Source organism: Pelophylax lessonae (genome assembly GCF_965119305.1).
Source record: "Pelophylax lessonae genome assembly, chromosome: 2".
Taxonomy (NCBI): Eukaryota; Metazoa; Chordata; class Amphibia; order Anura; family Ranidae; genus Pelophylax; species Pelophylax lessonae.
The window spans coordinates 92542093-92565421 of NC_138769.1; the positions used below are offsets into that span (position 1 = coordinate 92542093).

Genomic DNA, 23329 nt, shown 5'->3' on the forward strand with positions numbered 1-23329 from the left:
AGGGCAAGCAATTTCATATTACCACCCATGGCTTTGGAATGGGGTTCACGGATAAACGTCCGCTTAGTCGTACCCATGTTGTTTACGACTAAGCGGACGTTTATCCGTGAAACGCGTCAACTACTATGCGTTCATCTCTTGTCTCTGACTATATTATGCATACACTTTGAATTGATTTTATCTTTTGGATACGAATAAAACAGATTTTATATTTTTCACCTTCAAATTGGAGTGCGGTTATTTCTCTCTATACATTATAGTTGCCTGGACTGCGGATCCTTGCTGCACCTTATTTTTGATGGTTGGGATTACCTTATCACTGGAGCGGTTCTTTTGCCCTTTCTGCTGATCTGTGACTTTGGAATGGGGTGTCCAACAAACTCATATAGGTATGACGATCAGGGGTCTACATACTTGTAGCCACATAAGGTACTAGCAAGCAAACATTGTACTGGCCCTGGGAGATGGGAATGTGCAAATAAGTCCTTTATAACCTATACTTATTCTTCAAATTGTTTGCATTCTCATATCGCAGGATTGTGAAAAGGCTTCAAAAGGTCACCTGCACCACATACTAACGACTCGATGTTCTTTAGCTGCATCCATCACTTTGCACGTTTTAAAAGAAAGTCTCTCTACACAGGGGGCACGTGGACTTGTTGCTGGAGGTAAACCACTTGTACTGAAAAAAAGAATACAAGAATGAATATAAAAGTTTCAGAGCATTGAAAACAGAACTTGTTGGACAACAGCAGTAAATCTTCATCCACTACAAACACATTTTAACCACAAAGAGAGAAAGCGCTACACTTCACTGACTGCCAAAAGGCCCCAAGAGCTTCACCTGCGGCTCCTCTTAACGACTCACTCTAGACTTACTGATGTAATCATTGATGATGGAGTCTCCTCCTGCAGGGACCATCTAAACTAGGCTGGGATTTATGATTTGATGGGGTTAGATCAATGCATTGTGCCTGGGTTCTACAGGATACAAAAACAGCAGTAGAGGGTGGGAATGTGCTGCATGGCCACCTTTATGGAATGATAACCATCTCAGATTTTCCACAGAAATAGATGTTGCCCAATACCATCAGGAAAAGCTATAGCTCATATCAGTCATTTGTGATTATGCCTGGTGATTTTCTGCATTTAATCTTAAAGCTGAACTCTGGGATAAGCAAAAGTTGCTAGTTTTCAGTAGTAGGTGGGGTCGGTTAGGTCTCTCCTGCAGCTCTGCATAGGTCATGTGCAGCACAGTGATGATGCCACTGCTACTTTTACTAGATATTATTGGAGTCTGCATAAGCATTTGGTGCACACAAAGTAGGTTTATATCCTTTGTGGTCATTAGATAATATATTTCAATAAAAGGTTTTTGTGTCCAGAATTCAGCTTTAAAAAGGAGAAGTGCAGGATTTTAAAAACAAATCTACACTATATTGTCAAAAGTATTGGGACACCTGCCTTTACACGCACATGAACTTTAATGGCATTCTAGTCTTGCATTGCAGACCCCAATATTATCTCGTAAAAGTATCAGAGGCATCATCACTGTGCTGCTCAATATTGAGTTGGCCCACCCTTTGCAGCTATAACAGCTGCAAGTTTTTTAGGAAGGCTGTCCACAAGGTTTAGGAGTGTGTCTATGGGAATGTTTTGACCATTCTTTCAGAAGTGAATTTATTAGGTCAGGCACTGATGTTGGATGAAAAGGCTCTAATTCATCCCAAAATTGTTCTATCGGGTTGAGGTCAGGACTCTGTGCAGATCAGTCAAGTTCCTCCACCCCAAACTCACTCATCCATGTCTTTATGGACCTTGCTTTATGCACTGGTCCAAATCATTAGCTGGAGGGGGGGGGGGGGGGAGATTATGATGTGGGAATATTTTTTTTTAGGGGTTGGGCTTGGCTTCTTTGTTCCAGTGAAGAACACTCATAAGGCGCCAGCATACCAAGACATTTTGGACAAGATCATGCTCCTAACTTTGTGGGAACAGGTTAGGGTAGGCCCTTCCTGTTCCAACATGACTGCGCATCAGTGCACAAACAAGGTCCATAAAGACATGGATGAGCAAGTTTTGGGTGGAAAAACATGACTGGCCTGCACAGAGTCCTGACCTTAACCCGATAAAACACCTTTGGGATGAATTAGAGTGGAGACTGCGAGCCCGGCCTTCTTGTCAAACATCAGTGCCTGACCTCACAAATGCCCTTCTGGAAGAGTGGTCAAACATTCCCATAGACACACTCCTAAACCTTGTGGACAGCCTTCCCAGAAGAGTTGGGGATGTTATAGCTGCAAAGGATGGGCCAACTCAATATTGAACCCTATGGACTAAGACTGGGATGCCATTAAAGTTCATGTGCGAGTAAAGGCAGGCGTCCCAATACTTTTGGTAATATAGTGTATATATATATCATTGGATTACTTAGATATTTGCCCAGAGTTTAGTACCAACGTGTGATTTAGGGCCAACAGAGGCAGAAAATCTATGCAACTGAGATTAAGCGCTTTCCCACCGCCCACAGTAGTATTACTGCGGCAGGGCGGCTCGGCTGCGCAAAATCACATAGTACTATGCAATTTCGTGCACGAGGTTTCGGCGGCGCGCACTGCTGGAGCCACGCTCCCGCTGTGTCTAAGGTAGGCCGCGGGAAGACCCGCCTGTTTTGTTTACATATCTTCTGTCAGACAGGAAGGGAGAGATCAGAAGTTTCAGCTAAGCTGAAACCGCAATCTATCTGTGCCTGTCACAGAAACATCCCCCCCACACAGATAGTAAGCACTTTAGGCATACATTTAACCCCTTTGATCACCCCCAGTATTAACCCCTTCCCTGCCAGTGTCATTTATACAGTGACAGTGCATAATATTTAGCACTGATTACTGTATGAATGTCACTGGGCCCCAAAAAGTGTCAAAATCTGATCTGTCAACCGCAATGTCGCAGTCCCACTGAAAAACGCTGATCGCCGCCATTACTAATAAAAAATAAATAAAAAGTCCAAACATCTATCCTGTAGTTTGTAAACACTATAACTTTTGCGCAAACCAATTAAAATACGCTTTTTGTTTTTTTTTTTTACCAAAAATATTAGTAGCAGAATACAAATTGGCCTAAACTGATAAAAAAAATTACATTTTTAAATTTTTTTATTGGGAATGTTTTATAGCAGAAAGTAAAAAATATGGCGTTTTTTTCAAAATTGTCTCTCTTTTTTGTTTATAGCGCGAAATCTAAAAACCCCAGGAGGTGATTGAATACCACCAAAAGAAAGCTCTATTTGTGGGAAAAGAAGGACGTCAATTGTATTTGGGTACAGCGTCGCACGACCACGCAATTTTCCGTTAAAATAACGCAGTGCCAAATCGCAAAAAATGGCCTGGTCATTAAGGGGGTAAAACCTTTCGGGGCTGAAGTGGTTAAAAAGAAATTGCAAAGTGTTTATTGTGGCCTGAAGAGGCCTCTAACACTTTGCAAGTGACAGCATTTGAGACACAGGGTTCAGCTACTGTAACCAGTAGGTGCAGACAGGAGAACGTATTATGCAATAGCAAGACTCGAGTCATTACACATAGTGTCAAAGCTAAATACACCTTTGAGAAGCTTCCAGCTTTATTGTTACTGTTGTCTGGCTTAAACATTCAATTATTTACACAAGCTTAACCAGCAGTAAATGGGTTTGTAAAACAAGCACTGATCTCCGTAGCTGCAGGCACCGCGGAGAAAATTACCTGCAAATTTCACAGGTCAAGCAATGACGTTGTTCTACTCTTGCCGGATGATCACCTTTAATTCGGTCACTTACAAATCAATCTTGTGAAGATTCACTGAATCAAGCTAATTAAAGATTCATTGTCACCGTATTTAAACAGGGCAAAGTGACAGTATGTCTGCAGTGGATCTCCAAGGACCCACCACTGGTCCTTCCTTTGTTACAGCAGATGACACTAAGTGCATCTGGGTATGGAGGAGCATGTGATCCCCCTCCCCCACGACATTTGCTCAGGTTGAGCAGCCAATCCCTAAGCCTGAAAACGATTACATGACCAAGGGAGTGACGTCACTGCACCCCTTGGTTACCAACACCAGTGATTTCAGTGTCAGCTGCAATATATAAAAAGAATGGCAAGGAAGCACAAGCAACATAAGCATAAGGAGGTTAGGGGATCCTTTGCAGAGACACTTACTTTGCACTGCATATGCAGGATGACAATATTTTTCTTTTAAGTGGTTGTATCCCCCCCAAAAAAAAACAAAAAACCCTGCAGAACAATGGCATAATGTGCTAGTATGCATAGCATATTAGCACATTATGAAATACTTACCTTAGAACGAAGACCTGACAAGGTCCGCTGACATGTTCCATCTGCATCTCTTCCGGGTTTGGCGGCTCCGGCGCTGTGAGTGGCTGAAGCCGCGATGACGTCACTCCCGCGCACTTTCCAGCAAGGCGCTCTGAAGGTCCGGCAAGATACGCCGGACCTTCAGAGCGCATGCGCTGCTGGTGTCAGCGGCTGCATGCAGAGTGAATATCTCCTAAACCGTGCAGGTTTAGGAGATATTAATTTTACCTACAGGTAAGCCTTATTATAGGCTTACCTGTAGGTAAAAGTTAAAAAGCGGAGTATACCACCGCTTTTTGTGGGATAAAATCAGCACAATACACCCTATCTGGTCTAAGTCTGGAACTCCCGTGCACACCCCATTTTCATGCCTATGTGTACAGCAATAAAGACTTCATTTATCAGCACTCAATACTGAAAATATTAGTCTTGGGTCTGGCCCCTAAAAAATAAAAAGTGAGATACAAAATTCCATGTCAGGAAAAATACATTCATAATCCAAATATACACAACACAAATGTAACTAATGAACTGGTGACTGGTAGAAACGTGAGAGACGGATTCCCTTCTTTCCTTGTTAATAGCCTCATTATTTGTCAGTAAAAGGGAGTTGAAGATAGGTGAAACCAACATACCATTAATGGGTTTTAAAGCACATTCCTTTATATGTTTCTAAATGCCCGTTCAATGAGATCATTCACAACTATTATCTCTAACAATGTCTATTAGTGTACTCATTCACAGAGCGTGTTTTCCCAAATGAGAGCTCTTTATCTATTGAATAGTCAATCTTAACAATTTTATCAACCACTTTAAGACCAGGCGTTTTCTGGCACTTATTGTTTACAAGTTTAAATCAGTATTTTTTGCTAGAAAATTACTTATAACCTCCAAACATTACACTTTTTTTTTTTGCATAGACCCAAGGGAATAGAATTGTGATCATTACAATTTTATTATGTCACATGGTAAAAACGCAATTTATTTTAGGAAAAAAAAATGCACTTGAATTAAAAAAAAAAAAAAAACATTTACCCCAATTTTTTTGTATCATGGGAAAGATGAAGTTATGCCAAGTAAATAGATACCCAACACGTCATGCCTTAAAACTGCATACACGTGTGGAATGGCGACAAACTACGGTACCTAAAAATCTCCAAAGGAGGCACTTTAAAAGCCTTTACAGGTTACCGGTTTAGAGTTACAGAGGAGGTCTAGCTCTAGAATTATTGTTCTCGTTCTAACCTGCGTGGCGATATCTCACGTGTTGTGCAAATACAGTTTACATATGCATATGTGACTTATATATGCATGCGCTACTGCGCGCAAGTACGGAGGATAAGGGGCGCTTTCATTTTTTTTTCATTTATTTTTCCTTATTTTTACATTGTCCCTTGATTTTTTTAATCACTTTTATTTCTATTACAAGCAATGTAAAACATCCCTTGTAATAGAAATAAGGAGGACAGGTCCTCTTTATGGGGAGATCTGGGGTCAAAAAGACCTCAAAATCTCTTCTTTAGCTTTGTCTGATACACTCTTTGACTGCATATGGGAGCAACTGGCCACTTTGGGACACACATACACACGTCCCTTACCGCCGCTTCATAAAACTTTCCAGTAGCTCATAAGCTGCTTGGAATGATTTTGTGAGGAAGCCAGCTGCCGCCTGCAACAAACAATACCAGGGTTATGGCTAATATCTACAGCCATAACCCCGGTAAATATCACTTCTTGCAAACCGCAACATATATGTATTGCGGTTGGCAAGTGGTAATGTCAGCCCAAATGTGTTGCTAGTACAGTGACCTGCTCACTGTGCTATTGTGAAAAACCGACCCCCCCCCCCCCCCCCCCCAGGGTGCTGCAAGTGCCGATTGGATGCTGGTTTTGCAACATGCTTGTTCGACAGACGATGGTCATGAGAGCGAATTTTGAAAGGTACCCGCTCCAACTTCCAGTCAGATTGCTGCATCGATCTGAGTAGATATTCGCCCCCCCCCCCCCTTTCCTTGCACCCTAATGGGACACAACACAAGTCTGGGACAAAGTCATTGACAAAGTGCAGGCTTGTGAATTATAATTTGTGGCGATTAAACTTTTTGCAGTATTACACTAGATGCTTATGCTTCCTTTTTGGGAGCTTATGACACTCTTTCAGAGAAGAGGGAGGAAGAATTCTTCTGAAGGGATGAGAAAGACAGAGAGGAAAGCCATGTTGGGGTTTTATTGAAGGCTTTTTCTGAAGAATAGGAGGGTAAGGGTACGTGTATATTATCTATATTATATATATATATATATATATATATATATATATATATATATATATATAAATATATATATATATATATATATAAACCAGGATCTTAAGATTCAGTGGAGATTTTATATGATGTTGATCTAAGTACATTACAAACACATTGCTAATACACCAATTGGGTTAGACATACTACACTATATATGGTATTTTTTTTTTTTTTTTCGTTATCCACCTTCTTTGGTGAAGCACTACAAGGGATTCATAACCAGAGAAGATGGTGTTGAAACTTTTGGTCTATACTGGACTTTTGAAAAGGCATTGATATGGACCTGGCTATGGAGGACTTTTAATTAGCGCTGATTTTATGTTTATTATGCTATACATAATCGGATTTTTGTAAGATCTTACCGTAAAATCCTTTTCTCTTAGCTCATTGACAGACGTAGTCTTCTTGATTCACATCAATTGGGTTATGTTGTCTCCGCAGGAGTAGGACTAGGCAGAAAGAAAAAACGTTCTGGCTCCACCCTAGGGGCAGTCCCAGAGGGTATATCCTCCCTCTCTCTGCTACAAGGAATCAGTTCTGTCACAAAGCAGCAACAGAGAATTTAACCCAACCCAACTCAATGATAGAGGGGCGGGTACTACGTCTGTCAATGAGCTAAGAGAAAAGGATTTTACGGTAAGATCTTACAAAAATCAGATTTTCTCTGTCGCTCATTGACAGACGTAGTCTTCTTGATTCACATCAATTGGGACATCCAGAAGCAGTGCCACAAATGAGGGGTGGGATTGACAGAAATCAAAATCCAATCTAGAAGGCCCAACCGGTGCCAACTAGAAGTTTTAAAGGCTCATTATAAACAAAGAATGAGACTCAAATAAAAATTTCCAACGGAAAAAAAAACCCCCGAGGTAGACCACTGGTCTCCTCAAATGGCGGCCTGCAAATCCTTGCGGCCAAACGAGGCATCAGACGATGCCATTATATCAACTTTATAATGTTTTGTAAAGGTATGCACCGACGACCAGGTAGCCGCCTTGCACACCTGGACCACTGACGCCTGATGGCGAAAGGCCCATGACGCACTCAGTGCCCGAGTGGAATGCGCCTTAACAGGGAACGGGGGCTCCTGACCCTTAATAGAATAAGCCTGTACCACCGTCTGTCTGATCCATTTGGAAATAGTCGCGGCAGATGCAGGCAACCCCATTTTGGGTCCATCCGGGATCACAAAAAGTGAATCCGTCTTGCGAAACGAGTCTGTCGTTTTTAAGTATACCCTGATCGCCCGGACCACATCCAAGGAGTGTAAAGCAAACTCCCGAGGATGACTGGGCTTAGGACACAGGGAAGGTAACACAATTTCTTCATTCAGATGAAATTCTGAAACCACATTTGGTAGGAAGGATGGATTCAGACGAAGAACCACCTTATCTCTATGAACCACCAGATATGGGGAACGACAAGATAATGCGGCCAGTTCTGACACCCTGCGTGCAGAAGTGATAGCCACCAAAAAGGCCACCTTCTGGGACAACGTAGGTAGAGGAATCTCCCTAATATCTTCAAAGGGAGGTTTCTGAAGAACCGACAATACTAAATTAAGATCCCAGGGGGGTAACGGCGCGCGCACTGGCGGAGCCAGATGTCGCACCCCCTGGATGAAATTCCGCACCAAGGAATGAGTAGCCAAAGGCTTCTGAAAGAAGATAGCTAATGCTGAGACCTGACCCTTGATAGTGCTCAAGGCCAGTTTCTGCTCAACCCCTTGTTGCAGAAAAGCTAATATTCGACTAACCGAATAAGATCGTGGGTGGAACCCCAGGGGTTCACACCATGCAATGTAGGACTTCCATGTGCGATGATAAATCTTTCTGGAAGTCGCTTTCCTTGCTTTAACTAGAGTAGGAATAACTGAAGCTGACAATCCCTTGTGCTTCAGCACCTGGGTCTCAATAGCCAGGCCGTTAAAGCCAGCGATCGTAAAGCAGGATGGAAGATCGTCCCTGAAACAGTAGATCCTCCCTGAGAGGAAGTCTCCACGGGACGTCCGCCACCAGTCTGACCAAGTCGGCGTACCAAGCTCGGCGAGGCCAATCCGGAGCTACCAGGATTACTGGAATTCCTTCCTCCTCTATCCTGCGAAGAAGTCTTGGCAGTAACCCGAGAGGAGGGAAGGCATACATTAGCTGGTATTGCCCCCACGGGGCGACCAGTGCGTCTGCGGTCTCTGCTAGAGGATCGCGGGAGCGAGCCACGAATCTCTGTACTTTCCTGTTGAATCGTGATGCCAACAGATCCACATCCGGGGTGACCCAACGTAGGCACAACTGGTGGAAAACTTCTGGATGGAGGGACCATTCCCCCTGATCCAGAGTCTGACGGCTGAGATAATCTGCCTGCCAATTTTCCACCCCCGGAATGAACACCGCAGAGATAGCTGGAACAAATTGTTCCGCCCAGCGAAGAATGCAAGCCACTTCCTTGGCCGCTCGGACACTCTTGGTGCCCCCCTGGTGATTGACATAAGCCACAGCCGTGGCGTTGTCCGACTGGATCCAAACCGGGCTGCCCTGGAGCTGCTCGGTCCAGTGAATCAGACAAAGTCTGATCGCTCTCAGTTCCAATACATTTATCGGTAACCTGGATTCTTCCGGGGACCAAAGTCCCTGAACGGATAACTGACCGAGAATTCCTCCCCATCCGGATAGGCTGGCATCCGTGGTCACTATCGTCCAATATATTGGCAGAAATGACTTTCCCTGGCTGAGCATCGGAGACCGAAGCCACCAGACCAGAGACTCTCTGGTCTGTTCGCTCAGTCGGATCCGATAGTCCAGGGATTCCGGATTCCGATTCCATCTGAGGAGAATCTCTTGCTGAAGAATTCGGGTATGGGACTGGGCAAATGGGACTGCTTCGAAGGAAGCCTCCATCAACCCCAGAACCCTCATGCAAGTCCGAAGGGAAGACCAGCTGTTGGATAGTAACAACTGGACTGCTGATTGAATCTTCTGGAGTTTCTAGACTGTGTCTAGAATTAGACCCAGATATTCGAGCCTCTGGGTGGGAACCAGAAATGACTTTTGCTGGTTCACCAGCCACCCGAATTCCTGTAAAGAAATTATAGTAATTTCTATGTTTTGTAGCAGGGTCTGTGGAGACTCTGCATGAAGCAGGAGATAGTCTAGGTAACCTAGAATCGATATGCCTCTTTGGCGCAGTAGTGCCAACATTGGGGCCAACACCTTCGTGAAGACCCGAGGAGCCGTGGCGAGACCGAAAGGTAACGCCACAAACTGATAGTGGTTCTCTTCTACGGAAAAACTTAGAAACCGCTGATGTCCTGCGAAAATGGGAATGTGAAGATATGCGTCCTTGATGTCTATGGACGCTAGGACATCCCCTGAATGCAGGAAGGGTGCTACTGTGCGAATGGATTCCATCTTGAATTTTCTTATGTTGAGAAAGGAATTGAGTGCCCTTAAGTCCAGAATTGGACGCACTTTGCCCTCTTTCCTGGGTATTGTAAATAGGTTTGAATAAAACCCCTGAAAACGTTCTGTCCAAGGAACGTGGACTACTACTCCTTGTTGTAGTAAATCCGTGACTGCTCTCCGCAGATCTTCTAAACGATCCGGGGATAGTCGGATATTGGAAGGGAAGAATCGCGCCGGTGGGAGAGATCGAAACTCGATCTTGTACCCTGACCTTATGATTTCGCAAACCCACTTGTCCGGGATTCTGGAAAGCCATGGATCCGGGAACCGGCGAAGACGTCCCCCCACCCCAGTTATGGGTGGGGGCGCACCTTCAGGCTTTGGTAGACTTATCTTCAGGTCTGGAGAGGGCGGGCCTTTGCTTGCCCGACCAACGTCCCCTGAAGCCTCCTGAAGGAGCTTTGGAGGACTTAATTTTTTCACCCGCGGGGCGAAAAAAAATTTGTGAGCAGAGAAAGAAGGCCCTCGTCTTTGACGAGGTCCTTTACCCTTAGCATTTTGCGGTAAAAAGGGGCTCTTTCCTCCCGTGAGATCCTTAATGATCTCATCTAAGTTGGCTCCAAATAAACGCTCTCCTGAAAAGGGGATATTAGCCAATGCTTTTTTGGAACCTTGGTCGGCTAACCAACCTTTTAGCCACAGTGTACGCCTGAGAACCACTGCTGAAACTGAGGCTCGCGCCAATAGTGGAGTGGCGTCTAACGCCGCATCACACACAAACTGTAACCCCTGTATCATCTGTTCCAACAAATCTGATACCGCCTGAGGGACCTCTTCTAAGTCCCGGCGTAACCACTTGGTCCATTCAGTTACAGTCTGCGAAACCAGCCCAATAGCAATTATTGGTCTGAAAGCTGATCCAATCAAGGAAAACATGGTGCGAGACATAGCTTCTATCTTGCGATCCACCGGATCTTTAAAAGACGGAGCGTCTTCTAAAGGAATAACCGTGGCTTTATTCAATCTAGCAATTGGTGAATCCACCACAGGTGGTTCTGTCCATTTCTTAATGAGGGTTTCCTCAAACGGATAACATCTGTTAATGCGTTTAGAAATAGCAGAAGTGCGTTTTGGCAGACTCCATTCTTCTTTGATTGGATTCCTAAAACATTTGGGCAATGGAAAAACCTTCGCCACTTTGGTGCATTTTTTAGTCCCAAAGGGGATTTCAGTTTCAGCTATTTCCGACAGAGTACCCTGTAATCTTAAGGTTTCTTGAACAGATAAAATGAGTGCGTTTACCAACGCTTCCTCTCGGGCTATGGCTGATGCCGAAACATCCTCCTCACTGTCTGAAGAGACAGTACCCGAGACACCAATCCCAGATGAGGTACCTGCAACTGCAGAAATAGGCTCAGATTCTGAATCCGAAGTTTCAGATAATATGGGGTTTGGCGGGGGTCGCTTTCTTGCGTCCTGTCCCTGACAAGCCACTTCCACTCGGGACACAAAAGTTTCCATAATAGCTGACAATGATTCAATCGTCAGTGGGGTGCTGGAGGATCCTGCAGACACCTCGAGGGGAGATACATGAGTGGCAGGGTCCATGTTAACTCAGGACACCTCTGCCAGAAAAAACAAAAAAAACTTTCTTTTTTTATGTGTATCCCCCTAGCGCAATAGCGCCCCTCAGAGTACCTGCTTCTTGATCCCCATAGAGAGAGAGAGGGACCCTCAAGGCTCACCACCCGATGCAGAGAAGTTTCCTACCAACTGCAGTCAGCGTTTGTCTCTTACAGACTGGAAAGAGCTGTGTTCGTTTTCCCGGGTAGAAGGAAGTGGCTCCGCCCCCTGTGTACGCCTTCCGGCGTTCCCAGCTCTCCTCGAGGTTAGCTGGGCTATTCAAACATGGCCGCCCCCATACAGGAGACAATAGACTCCAAAAAAATGGCGGCTGACGTGACCTGCGGACATACATGTACCTGGTCTACAGCAAAATGGCGGCGGATTGCCGAAATATCGTTTTCCCAGCACATCCACCTGTATATCATGCTGATGGCGGCTTATCGATCTGCAGGAGGTCCACTACAATTAAGGTAGGATTATACCTCCTATGTCTGCTGCAATACTGCAGTCTGCTGGGTAGAGTGTTAGCTCCCAAACCAAGTCCGCTTGCCCACCAAACACATGCTGTATTTACAAGGGGGACTTTTAGTGTCAGATAGATACTGACCATGTATGGAGGGGCCCATATTCCACACTGCCTCATAACGAGGAAAAAAGGAAACATTTACTCACCATACCGAACCGACAGGCACCCTCTCTTCACAATACCCTCTCCACCGGGGTGGGGGGTTGTTGACCACTCCGGACGCCTCGACTCTCTGGTTCCTGGCATCCAAGCGAGACTTAACTCGCAAGGTCAGTCCCTCCAATGGGACTCCGTCGCGGCCGACCCAGCGCGGAGCTCTGGTCTGCACGCGCTCGTAGGCAGAAACCGGGGTGACCACCGGATCTCAACATCCAGCCCGTCGCCCGGCCCCGCATACTTACTTGGATGTGTCGCGGCCGACCAAGCGCGATGCAATGGTCTGCGCGCGCTCGTAGGCCGGCTGGGGTGACCACTAGTGTCGCCCAGATCCGGCATAATTGCTTGAAGATCTCACAGGAAAAAACACTGGAGAAAACTACATAAAAAATATTTTTTCTAAAAAAAAAAAATCTTGCCAGGACCAAAAAGATCCCAGCAAGGAACTTAGGTCCTTACTCCTGACTAGACAGAAAAAAACTGATTCCTTGTAGCAGAGAGAGGGAGGATATACCCTCTGGGACTGCCCCTAGGGTGGAGCCAGAACGTTTTTTCTTTCTGCCTAGTCCTACTCCTGCGGAGACAACATAACCCAATTGATGTGAATCAAGAAGACTACGTCTGTCAATGAGCGACAGAGAAATTATAATTTATTTAGCTTTTTTGTTTCCAGAAATAAAAAACAAAAGGCTTACAGGTAGGTTTACTGGATATTACATAACTTAATAAATTACAGGCATGCTGGGTTGATTCTGGTAGGCTCTTTGGTGTAGAGACTGTAGGGAAGTCTACTTTGTACAATGAGATGTGGAATTTGTTAGTACTATATAAAACCGTTAATCAGGGACTTTACAGTCTCCCTAACTTAAAGAAGTACAGCCAAAGCTTGTTTGGCTGTACTTCTCCTGTGAATCACAGGAGTGCAGTTTGGTCTGAAGCCCGCTGTCGGCTGACATCACAGAGCCGGTCCAGGTTCGGGCAAGATTGTGACAATGAAGTCGGGATCCACCCACATGCCTTGGCCGCACCAGGCTAAGCCTCTCAGCGAGCCGCTGAGAACCTGAGCAGATCACTCCCACCTCTTCCACAGCCCAGAGCTCCAGTGAGCAAGAAGGGGGCAGAGAGTGGGTGACTGACAGTCAGCAGCTCTCTACTCAGGGATCTGATAGAACTGAGCGATCAGCAGTGTTGGATTGCTCGGTTCTCAGTGTTCGCTCGGTTCTCAGTGTTCGAGGTGTTGGGGGACAGATGCAGCATCGGACCAAGTGGTATCATACTTACCTAGGTAAGTATGATTCTTTAAAAAGAAAATATATATACTTTTTTAAAGTGGTATTCAACCCAAAACCAAAAATGTAAATGCTGTATCGGTTTTCTTTTTAAGGCCTGTACACCTCCTGTATTATTCAGACAGCATTCTGGATGAAGGAGAAAAGGGGGCAGATTTGGACAGTTTTGGATCAGTTACAGCAAGTTTTTTCTCTTTTTGGGATAAAGGTTTTATATAAATAAATGCTGATCATTTTTTAAAGCATCCCTACCAGTCATTATTGGTTTGTCTCATCCCTGTAACTGCAGGAAAGCTTTTCTATTGAAAAACAACAGGCTTACTGGATAGTTTACCAGATGAAAATAGAGGAAAGAAAGGAAGGAAACAAATGCAGCCATCACTTCTAAGGACTGGTAAGCTGCAATATAATTAATGTTTGTCTATGGGTGTAACACGGCTTTAAAAGTCCTCCCTTGCAGCTGCTCTTTTACTCTAAGGGGCAACAAGAGCTGTTCCTTGGTGTCTTCACACCTAATGCAGGGCTATGGTCCCAGCAACAGTCTTGGGGCACCTTTTTCTGGGCCACTAGGCCTAAACCCAGAACCCTTGAGATGCGGGCACAGCCCCACGGTAGGCATGTACTTTTATTTTTCCTGAAGTTCAGAAAAAATTGTTTTTTGTTCTTCAAAATGTTATGTACAGTAGGGCGTTTTATTTTGCTGTGTTAATGCTGTCCTTATGGGGAAAATTCCATTTAGCTACTGTCGCAGGAAGATAGAGGTAATATTTCCAAAGCAAGGGAACATCCCCTCGTAGAAATGGGACATAAGCCCCCATTACAAAAAAATGTACATTCCATCTCACTTTCTGGTCACCAGGACCAATAGAGTGAGTTTCTCCAGCAGAGACACAGACCACTATGGGAACCTAATGTTCTCTATTCAAGAACAAAAAAAAGTTTGACTAACACTTTAATCTATGCAGATTGTATGCAATTACTGTGAAAGCTTAAAGCATGCAAACCTTGTGTTCTTAGGATGAGCTATATGTCAGGAATGCTCAGTCAATGCGCTCTGCAAAGGATGTTTTCCTAGAGATCTGATACCAGGCCTTAGATTAGGATGTACAGCCAGCGGTGAAACACCTGCCATTGTTTAGGTGGCCTCATGTTTCCTACAATTGCCAGCCTCTTTCCTGTAAGAGGGAACTACGAGTACTGTACTAAAGAGCTCAACTCAAAAAGATTAAGTAGGATATTGCTGGCTTTAGCTCAAGAGAAATTACCACTGTAACAAAACAATCTTTTCTAGTGGGTTCACCACTCTGCTAGAAAACATGTGGTCTGTCAAGATTATTTGACGCTAGAGAGGAGGAAAAACAAAAAAGACAGTTTTGCCTTAAAATAACAAGTTTTAACAGGCAGACCCTAAAAATATAGTCACTCCTAATAAGGGAACTAAAAATAAAAACTAAAAAGAACAAAAAAAATAATAATAATCTCTAGCCAAATGGTTATAATGGTCAAAGCTGTGGCTTTCTTTGGCACGGCTACATCTCCCATGTACCTCATTTACGTTGCAGTGTGAGACCCCTTTTGTAATGCAGCCCACAGATCAGCGATTGCTAACCTTGGCACCCTAGATGTTTTGGGACTACATTTCCCATGATTGTCATGCACTCTGCAGTGTAGTTAAGCATCATGGGAAATGTAGTTCCAAAACATCTGGGGTGCCAAGGTTCGCCATCACTGCCATAGATGGTTCGATTTTCTTTGCTTCCACCACAGGTAATAAAACAGGGAAGGAAGTCACGTGATCGTGACGATACGTGTGGGAGGAGTCGGGTGACAGAGGACTCTGTCTGTGGAACATATGAGAGAGCAAACCGGAGCTGCTGCCCCATTGGATGATTTTTAAAAGCACACTGTCTCAAGTTTTAATGTAAGTGGATATTATGCAATAAATGTAAAACCTTTACTGTATATTACTACACAAAGGGAGTGTATCTTTTATACTGAGGGGACATGGAGGAAAGGAAGTCCAGACAAAGCCAGCTCAGTGAGGAGAGTGGAGAGTGGAAGGAGATTGAACAGCGGAGGAGCCTGGAATTAACCCCAGCAGGGGGAAGGTGATTTTAGACCTGGAAACAGGTCTAAACTGAAGGTGAGCGCAGTGGTGAAAGATGGTGGGAGTCATTGCACAATTGTATTACCTGAAATCTACAAGGGTGAAGGTGGAAAAACTGCGGGATATGAGAAGCACATTTAAAAGGGAAAAAAAAATTGAAAGAAGAAAAGCCCTACTAATGGAACTATAGTTATTTGGGACTGTCACATTTGTTTTATTTCATTGTACACAGGAAAGTTTGTCACTGAATATTGATAGCAGTTTTGTGGTTTAAAAGTAAGTTGGTATAAAAACAATAATTGGATTGCACACGGATAGGCGCAGCCAACATTTTTGAAAGGAAATGATGGAAAGCAAATCGCTCGATTCCGGCTTCAACACTTTCAGTGTTGATGGGGGAATGCCCCTTGCTGCACTATTGTGTTTTGGTGGCCTTCTCGGCTGGCAGAAAACAATCATTACTGCTAGCAAGCAGCTGTAGCCACTGGAATCACATACTAAAAATCTAATAGGCTAGTTGTACCCAAATATAATCGATGGATTGACTATGGTATTATTAGCCTGCCCATCCATGGATCAAAATGTATCAAGTCCTTGCTGAACAGGACGAATTTCGTCCACGTATGGCCGGCTTTATGCTACAATTATTTCTAGTCTCAATTCTGCTCCTAACCTGAAAGCTGCCTAAATCCTATCTTTGTTTCTTAAGCCGGCCATACATGGATCGGAATTCGGCCGGTTCAGCAGATCCATGTATGGGCAGGCTGATTGCACCAAAGTGGATCCATTGATCTTCTTAAAGTACCCCCAGTCTGTTAGATTTTTGGTGTGCAATTACTGCTGGCAGTTATAGCCACTAGCAGTAATCGTGTTCTACCAGCCGAAAAGGCTTCCACACACAATAGCACTGAGGGAGGCATTTCCCCATCAACACTGAGTCATCTATGGGCTGCCTTCATTTTCAACACAGTCAAAGCTTCAGATATTGATTTCAACTTCTGAAACATGACTAAGCTGTGCCTGAGCTTTGAGGATTCCTAAATACCTCCCGGTGACAGAAACTTGACACAGATTCCAGCACCGACATAAAATAGACCTATTGGGATCATGGAATATTTTAGGAAGCATGATCTTTTCTACCATTTTGGATTTCACAATAAGGACCCAAGCTGCCTGATTTTTATGGTACTGATAAACATTGGAGAAAGTCTGACTAAAAAAAGGAGCTTTCAAGAAATGGAATACACTGGATATAGAGTTGGAAACACTGAGTCTAAACGGTACATGAATAGAAATTGACATTGTTTTTCTACTGATTTTTAAAAGATAGGCATAATCCCTATATATTTATGTATTTACTTATTTATCAATTTTAAAACAATCATATCTATTTAAACACAGTTAATGCATAAAAATTGGAGTCCTCCATTTTAAGGATTGTCTCCATTAGTTTAATCCTTTAATATTATATTTATTATAACAGTAGGTTTTTAGACTATATGTGTGATTTTACTATTCATAGTAATATGGTATTATATCTCTACATGGCACTGTGCTAGATTGTATCCATTTTATTGTTCCACATAATTTTAATTATTCTAATGTGGTATTTATTGTTTTAGTATTGCAGATATATTAGTTAAGTAATGACAAGAGTTAAGAAGTGAATTATGAGGACTGGGGTAGAAGTTAATGTAAGGCATGACCTGCATTAGTTTTCATTGATATTACGAGGGTTAAGCAGCATTGTATATAGGCAGCAAAAAAAGATAGCGGCCACACTGCTTCAGGACGATGAAACGCGTAGAGATGGGACTTCTGGTTGAGGAAATCACTGCCGCTGTTTGAAACACACGCTGGCTCCAGGATATTAGAGCAGCAGAGTCTTCCTGTAATATGGTTAGCTGGTCATTCGGAGTGCTGGAAAGAGCACTGCTTATGTGAGTGCAATACTTTTGTTTTATTGGGATCTCTTAATAAATAAATGGTGCGCAATGATAGTTCTCTGGGTCTGTGTCTCTCTCTTTGGGAAACTATGAGGATGAGATGGAACCGTCCATTTCTGTGATTGTTGGGTAGCTGTGCAATTGGCTGGGAACATGGGGCAGCTTTTTGGCATATTGCAAACCCATACAGACCTCCTTATAGAGCTGCACGAATAACAGTTAAAAAAAAAAAAAAAAAAAAATTGCGATCTAAATCCGGCATTTCCATGATTCGGTGCAGAGCCGTTCTCTGCTCAAAGCTGACAGCTGTCCAGAAAAAAAAATAAAAAGCAGTCCAAAGTTTATCTCAGTGCTGAGATAAAAACAAACCTTGCTTCATTTAGTTATTTTAGATCAAAAGGGATGAACTGTGGTCTGTGAATGAGTGCAGTTTAACCACTTAAAGTCTAAGACTTTTTCTGATATTCGTTGCTTACAAGTTAAAAATCTGTATTTTTTGCTAGAAAACTACTTAGAACTCCCAAACAATTTATATATATATATATATATATATATATATATATATATATATATATATATATATAAAAAATTTTTTTTTTTTTTTTTTTTGCAGAGACCATCGAGGCAGTCGTTGCAATATTTTATTATAAAAAAACTAAATGGTAAAGTTAGCACAATTTTTTTGTAGCATGTGAAAGATGATGTTACGCCGAGAATCGTGAGAGAATTGTGATCTTTATTCTTACCAAAAAAAATTGAGATTCTCATTTTATCCAGAATCGTGCAGCCAGAATCGTAACTTATTACTGTATATAGGGGGTCAACAATTTTTGGTGAGTGAGCACTTCAAGGGGGCACTATGGAACATAGTAGCACCCAGTGCTGGTAAACAAAGAGGCACACGGGTTCTGTTCAGCTCTTTATGGACGATTATTGCACTTTATTTTGCACACGGTCACTATTTATTTAAAACACGAGTGTTTACTAACCGTGGCACGGTTCACACCTGTTATTAATGTACTCATATGAATTTAATGCACAGATGACTTTGGCATATATACTCCCCTTTTGTTATTTGAGTATACATTATATATATTGTCATTAAGAGGAGGTGTTAAGGATCACACATTTAGTTAGGACCGCCCTTTACATAGCAATGCTCAGTCAGGAGACATCGGCTGGTTCAATAAAAACCGGCTGACATTCTGCCCCTGTTTAGGTCAGCCGGTCTAACAGAAGCTGGCCATTTGGCCGGCTTCTGTCAGATGAGCATGTTGGAAACCAGCAGCTGACCGACTCCCGATCAGCGTTCTCAGCCAATGACTGAGCTCAGTGATCAGAGTGTTCTAGTGGGGGGGGGGGGGGCCCTCCCTGTCAGAGCACAACAGCTTAGCGGTGGAGATCGCTGTACTAATGTCAGATCATTAGTACAGTGGCTCCAACAGGTTGAACATAAAAAAAAAACTCTGTGTGTACCAGGCTTTATACTTTAGCCACTACAGTACAATAGAGGGTGCACATTGAGCAGCAGCTGGGCATTTTAGGTAGCATAGAGCGGGTGCAATCCAAGTATTCACTGTCAAAATACAATAGCCACAGCAGAAGATTTGTCCATCCGCGCTGTGGGCATCGATATGTGTATAGCGAGCTTCAGATAGACGCTTCCCCTCCTGTCACCCAGATTGATCATTCTAGCTGTTGTGCATGGAGTAATGAGACAGGTTCATAAAAAGAATTACATGTAAGTGCACTTAGAGCGTATTTAAAATGAACTAGAAAACCTGGGTCACCTCTTATACTAACTTTGTGGAGCTATTTATATTGATTTGGAGCTCTCAACATAAATAAGGTCAAATTTCGTTGTCTATAATGTTTTCATTCGCCCAAATTGAGCACAAGAGAGTGCGCGGCTATAGCTCTTACCAGACACTCCGAGTGGAACTTCTTCTTGCAAGTCCGGCAGGCTTTCTTTGGTAGAGAGTAATTGGAACCATGAATCACCGAGAAGCAGATCATGCAATCTTCAACGCCTTCAAATCTCTTGTCCACATTGTTCTTCCAGAGAGAGAGACCCTCCATTATACTTCCGTTCTGGGAAGATTAGCAAAAAAAGCAGACAATCTTGTAAATACAGTAAAACCTTGGATTGCGAGCATAATTCGTTCCGGAAACATGCTTGTAATCCAAAAGCACTCTTATATCAAAGCAAATTTCCCCATAAGAAATAATGGAAACTCAGATGATTCGTTCCACAACCATTTATTCATAAATCCTTCAGTTTATAGTCCATATAAAAAGATTATAGCATTGCGATGGGTTGTGTAACCATAAAATGTCCATCCACAAATAACCGCTTCTACAAGGGGATTAGAAGCAAAATCCAGCAGGAGCTACAGAGTATAAAAGAGAAGAGAGGCTCCTCTAAGTGTAGCAATATGGTTCCCATTTAATGAAGGTACAACATTTAGCAACTCACATGGTTGATGAATAAAACAGGCACATCTAAGTATGCAGGCATCCGGGGTAAAGCTGTCCACATAGACCATCTTCTGCACCGCCGGCTGCCAGTCTGTAATCCTGACCGGGAAGACCACCCTGCAGTAAAGCGATCTGAAAGCGAGGGGCAGCATGGAAGGGATGACGTAGATGAAGGTGAGGAGGACGGTCTATGTGGACAGCTTTAGCCTGGATGCCTGCATCCTTAGATGTGCCTGTTCCAATCATTAACCATGTGAGTTGCTAAATGTTGTACCTTCATTAAATTTAACCATATTGCTACACTTAGAGGCGCCTCTCTTCTCTTTTATACTTAGCTGTGACTTGAGGCTACTTGTATATCAAGACATCGCTTGTATATCAAGTCAAAATTTATTTGAAAATTTTGCTTGTCTTGCAAAGCGCTCTTAAACCAAGTTACTCTCAAACCAAGGTTTTACTGTAGATACAACTTGGTTCTATAACCTGGGACTATGCTAAAGTTAAACAGCATTTTAAACATAATTACAGACAATTTGGCAAATAACTATGGTTTGAAACTGAACTCTAGGCACACAGCCACATAAGGGAGCCCTTTTACATGCCAAGAGATTGATATTTCTGTCCATCCTGTCCCAAGAATTATACAGCTATGCTACACAGCATAGCCCTGCCTGGTTCACTTTTGTAATTACCTAACACTTACAGGTCTGATCACTTACCCAGCCTATCACTGGACAATGAAAAGAAAAACAGCGCACTGAGCTCATCTCTCTGTCACTCTGCTCTCATTTCCTATCAGCATGTCCCTTGTTAGTGCATGAGCAATACACCAAAACTGGCTCTTTGTGCTGCTTTTCCTTTTCCCCATTGAAGCTCGGCTGTATAGAGGATTGCAAAAGTCTGATACCAAAATGCAGGTACTTGCACTGCTTGCATGTAAAGCGACCCTGATGCTATATAAGAGTTTCCCAGGTAAAGCATACCTATAAAGTCTAAATACTTCCCTTTTAGCCACCTGTTCTGCCAAACACCGATCCGAGAAACAGTCCCACAATGTCTGCTGATCTCCTAACATCTCTGCCTCTCTTACTGATTCCTTCTACTTTTCATTTCCTTGAGTCCTGCAGTGAACCAATTAAATCCATTGGTGACCCAGGAGATTAATGCTCCGAGAAACTATGGCTTCTAATACACTTTGGGGGGGGGGGGGGGGAACCATTTTTATGGCATGGAGCAGTGTTTGCTGGTGTGGGAGGCAAAAAAGGTATTTCTTTTTTTTTTTTAATACAAATATTCCTTACCTGGGAAAACTCATGTATAGTGACTGGGTCATCTAAATAAAACATTTCACATTTCACATTGTTTTAACCACTTCAATACCGGGCACTTTCACCCCCTTCCTGCCCAGGCCAATTTTCAGCTTTTAGCGCTGTTGCATTTTGAATGACAATTGCGCGGTCATGCAACACTGTACCTAAACCAAATTTATGTCATTTCCCACAAATAGAGCTTTCTTTTGGTGGTATTTGATCACCGCAAGGTTTTTTTCTTTTTTGCTAAACAAATAAAAAAGACCGAAAAGTTTGGAAAAAAAAAAAAAATTTTTGTTTGTTATAAAATTTTGTAAATAGATACGTTTTTTCCTGCACTGATGAGGCCGCACTGACAGGCACTGATGAGGAGGCACTGATGGGGTGGCACTGATATGCAGCACTGATATGCAGCATTGGTGGGCACTGATCGGCAGGATTTGACGGGCACTGACAGGCAGCACTGATAGGTGGCTCTGATAGGCACTGATGGGCAATAATGAGCACTGGTGGGCGGCACTGATAGATGGCAATGATGGGTACTGGTGGGCAGCACTGATGGGGAGGGGATTGGCAGGCAGCACTGATGGGGAGGGCACTGGCGGGCTCCCTGAGCCCTGATTGCCATCCCGGGTGGCCATGGGTGGGCATCCCTGGGGGGTTCTAGTGGCACCCCCCCCCAAGGGTCTGCACTGGTAATCAATGCTCTGATTAGCAGTGCAGACCCCCCCCGGTGAGGAAAGCCGATCAACGGCACTTCCTATTTACTATGTGACCAGCTGTGATTGGACACAGCTGGTCACATGGTAAAGAGCCTACCTCAGTAGGCTCTTTACCGAGATCGGAGATGTGGTGTGTCAGAGTGACACGCCGCATCACCGATCGCATTATCCTGCTGCCAGACGTCTGGTCAGGATAATGTAACCACCTTCCCGCCGTCATTTGCCTATAGGGCGGGCAGGAAGTGGTTAATAGATACAGAGATGCATTAATTTGTGCCTTTTATTGCTTCCTGGAGTTTGGTATTAAAGTGGAACTATAGGTAAAACTTTTTTTTCCCCTTATTTTGGATAGAGTAAGGGAGGGTTATAACCCATAGTCAAAACAAGAAGTGGGAGAAAATCCCTGTAAGTTAGAGGAATCCATTGAACTAGTGTCCCCATTGGAAGATTTCCCCTCTAGTACTGTTCTGGGGACAATTCCAATTTTGGGATTTTCATTTAATTTAATAACAGTAAACAGAACAAATAGGGGGATTCTCCCTAAGGCTCCATGTACACGGGACGTTGTTAAAAGTCCCTTTGAATGCTGGAATTTTTAGGACGTTTGAAACGTCCGTTCGGTCGCATTTGTGCGGGCGTTTAGTGGCGTTTGTGTTTAGAACCGTTCCTAGAGGTCAAAAAAAATTATTCCCCTTTAAAATGGAAAAACGCGAACGCTAAACGCGGGTCATCGCGTTCAGACGCGTTTGAAACGACGGGAAACACACGTTCAAACGCAAATAATTGCGTTCTAAAAAAAGTCCCTGAACGCAACTGCCTGCAAATGACTGTAAACGACCTGGTGTACATGGACAGATAAGATAAAATGTAGATGGGTTCAGGGGCTTCTGAAAAAAACGCCCAACTGCTCCTAAACGGCCATTTCCAGCGTCCTGTGTACATGGACCCTAACTGGGGAAGAGATTGCAATAAAAATAGGTGCTCTAATCCATCGCCACCATGTATAAAACTAAAGAAAAAAAAAAGTTTTGTTTTGCTTATATTAAGCATCGTAATTGCTATTCCCCTAGGTTAAAACATGTATATGTGATAATATTGTTGCAAAAAAAAAGGTAA

At 43.4% G+C, this 23329-nt stretch overlaps 1 protein-coding gene across 1 annotated transcript in view; it reads right to left on the reverse strand.

Annotated features, from left to right (window-relative positions):
* Window positions 1-382: 382 nt before the first annotated feature.
* Window positions 383-23329, reverse strand: part of LTN1 (listerin E3 ubiquitin protein ligase 1) — a 197260-nt gene continuing 174313 nt past the window's right edge. The window contains exons 29-30 of the mRNA XM_082246619.1: window positions 19627-19794; window positions 383-682 (exon numbers count right to left, since the gene is read on the reverse strand). Of these exons, the coding sequence (XP_082102745.1) occupies window positions 620-682; window positions 19627-19794 (231 nt within the window). The 3' untranslated portion in view covers window positions 383-619. The remainder of the gene's footprint in view (window positions 683-19626; window positions 19795-23329) is intronic.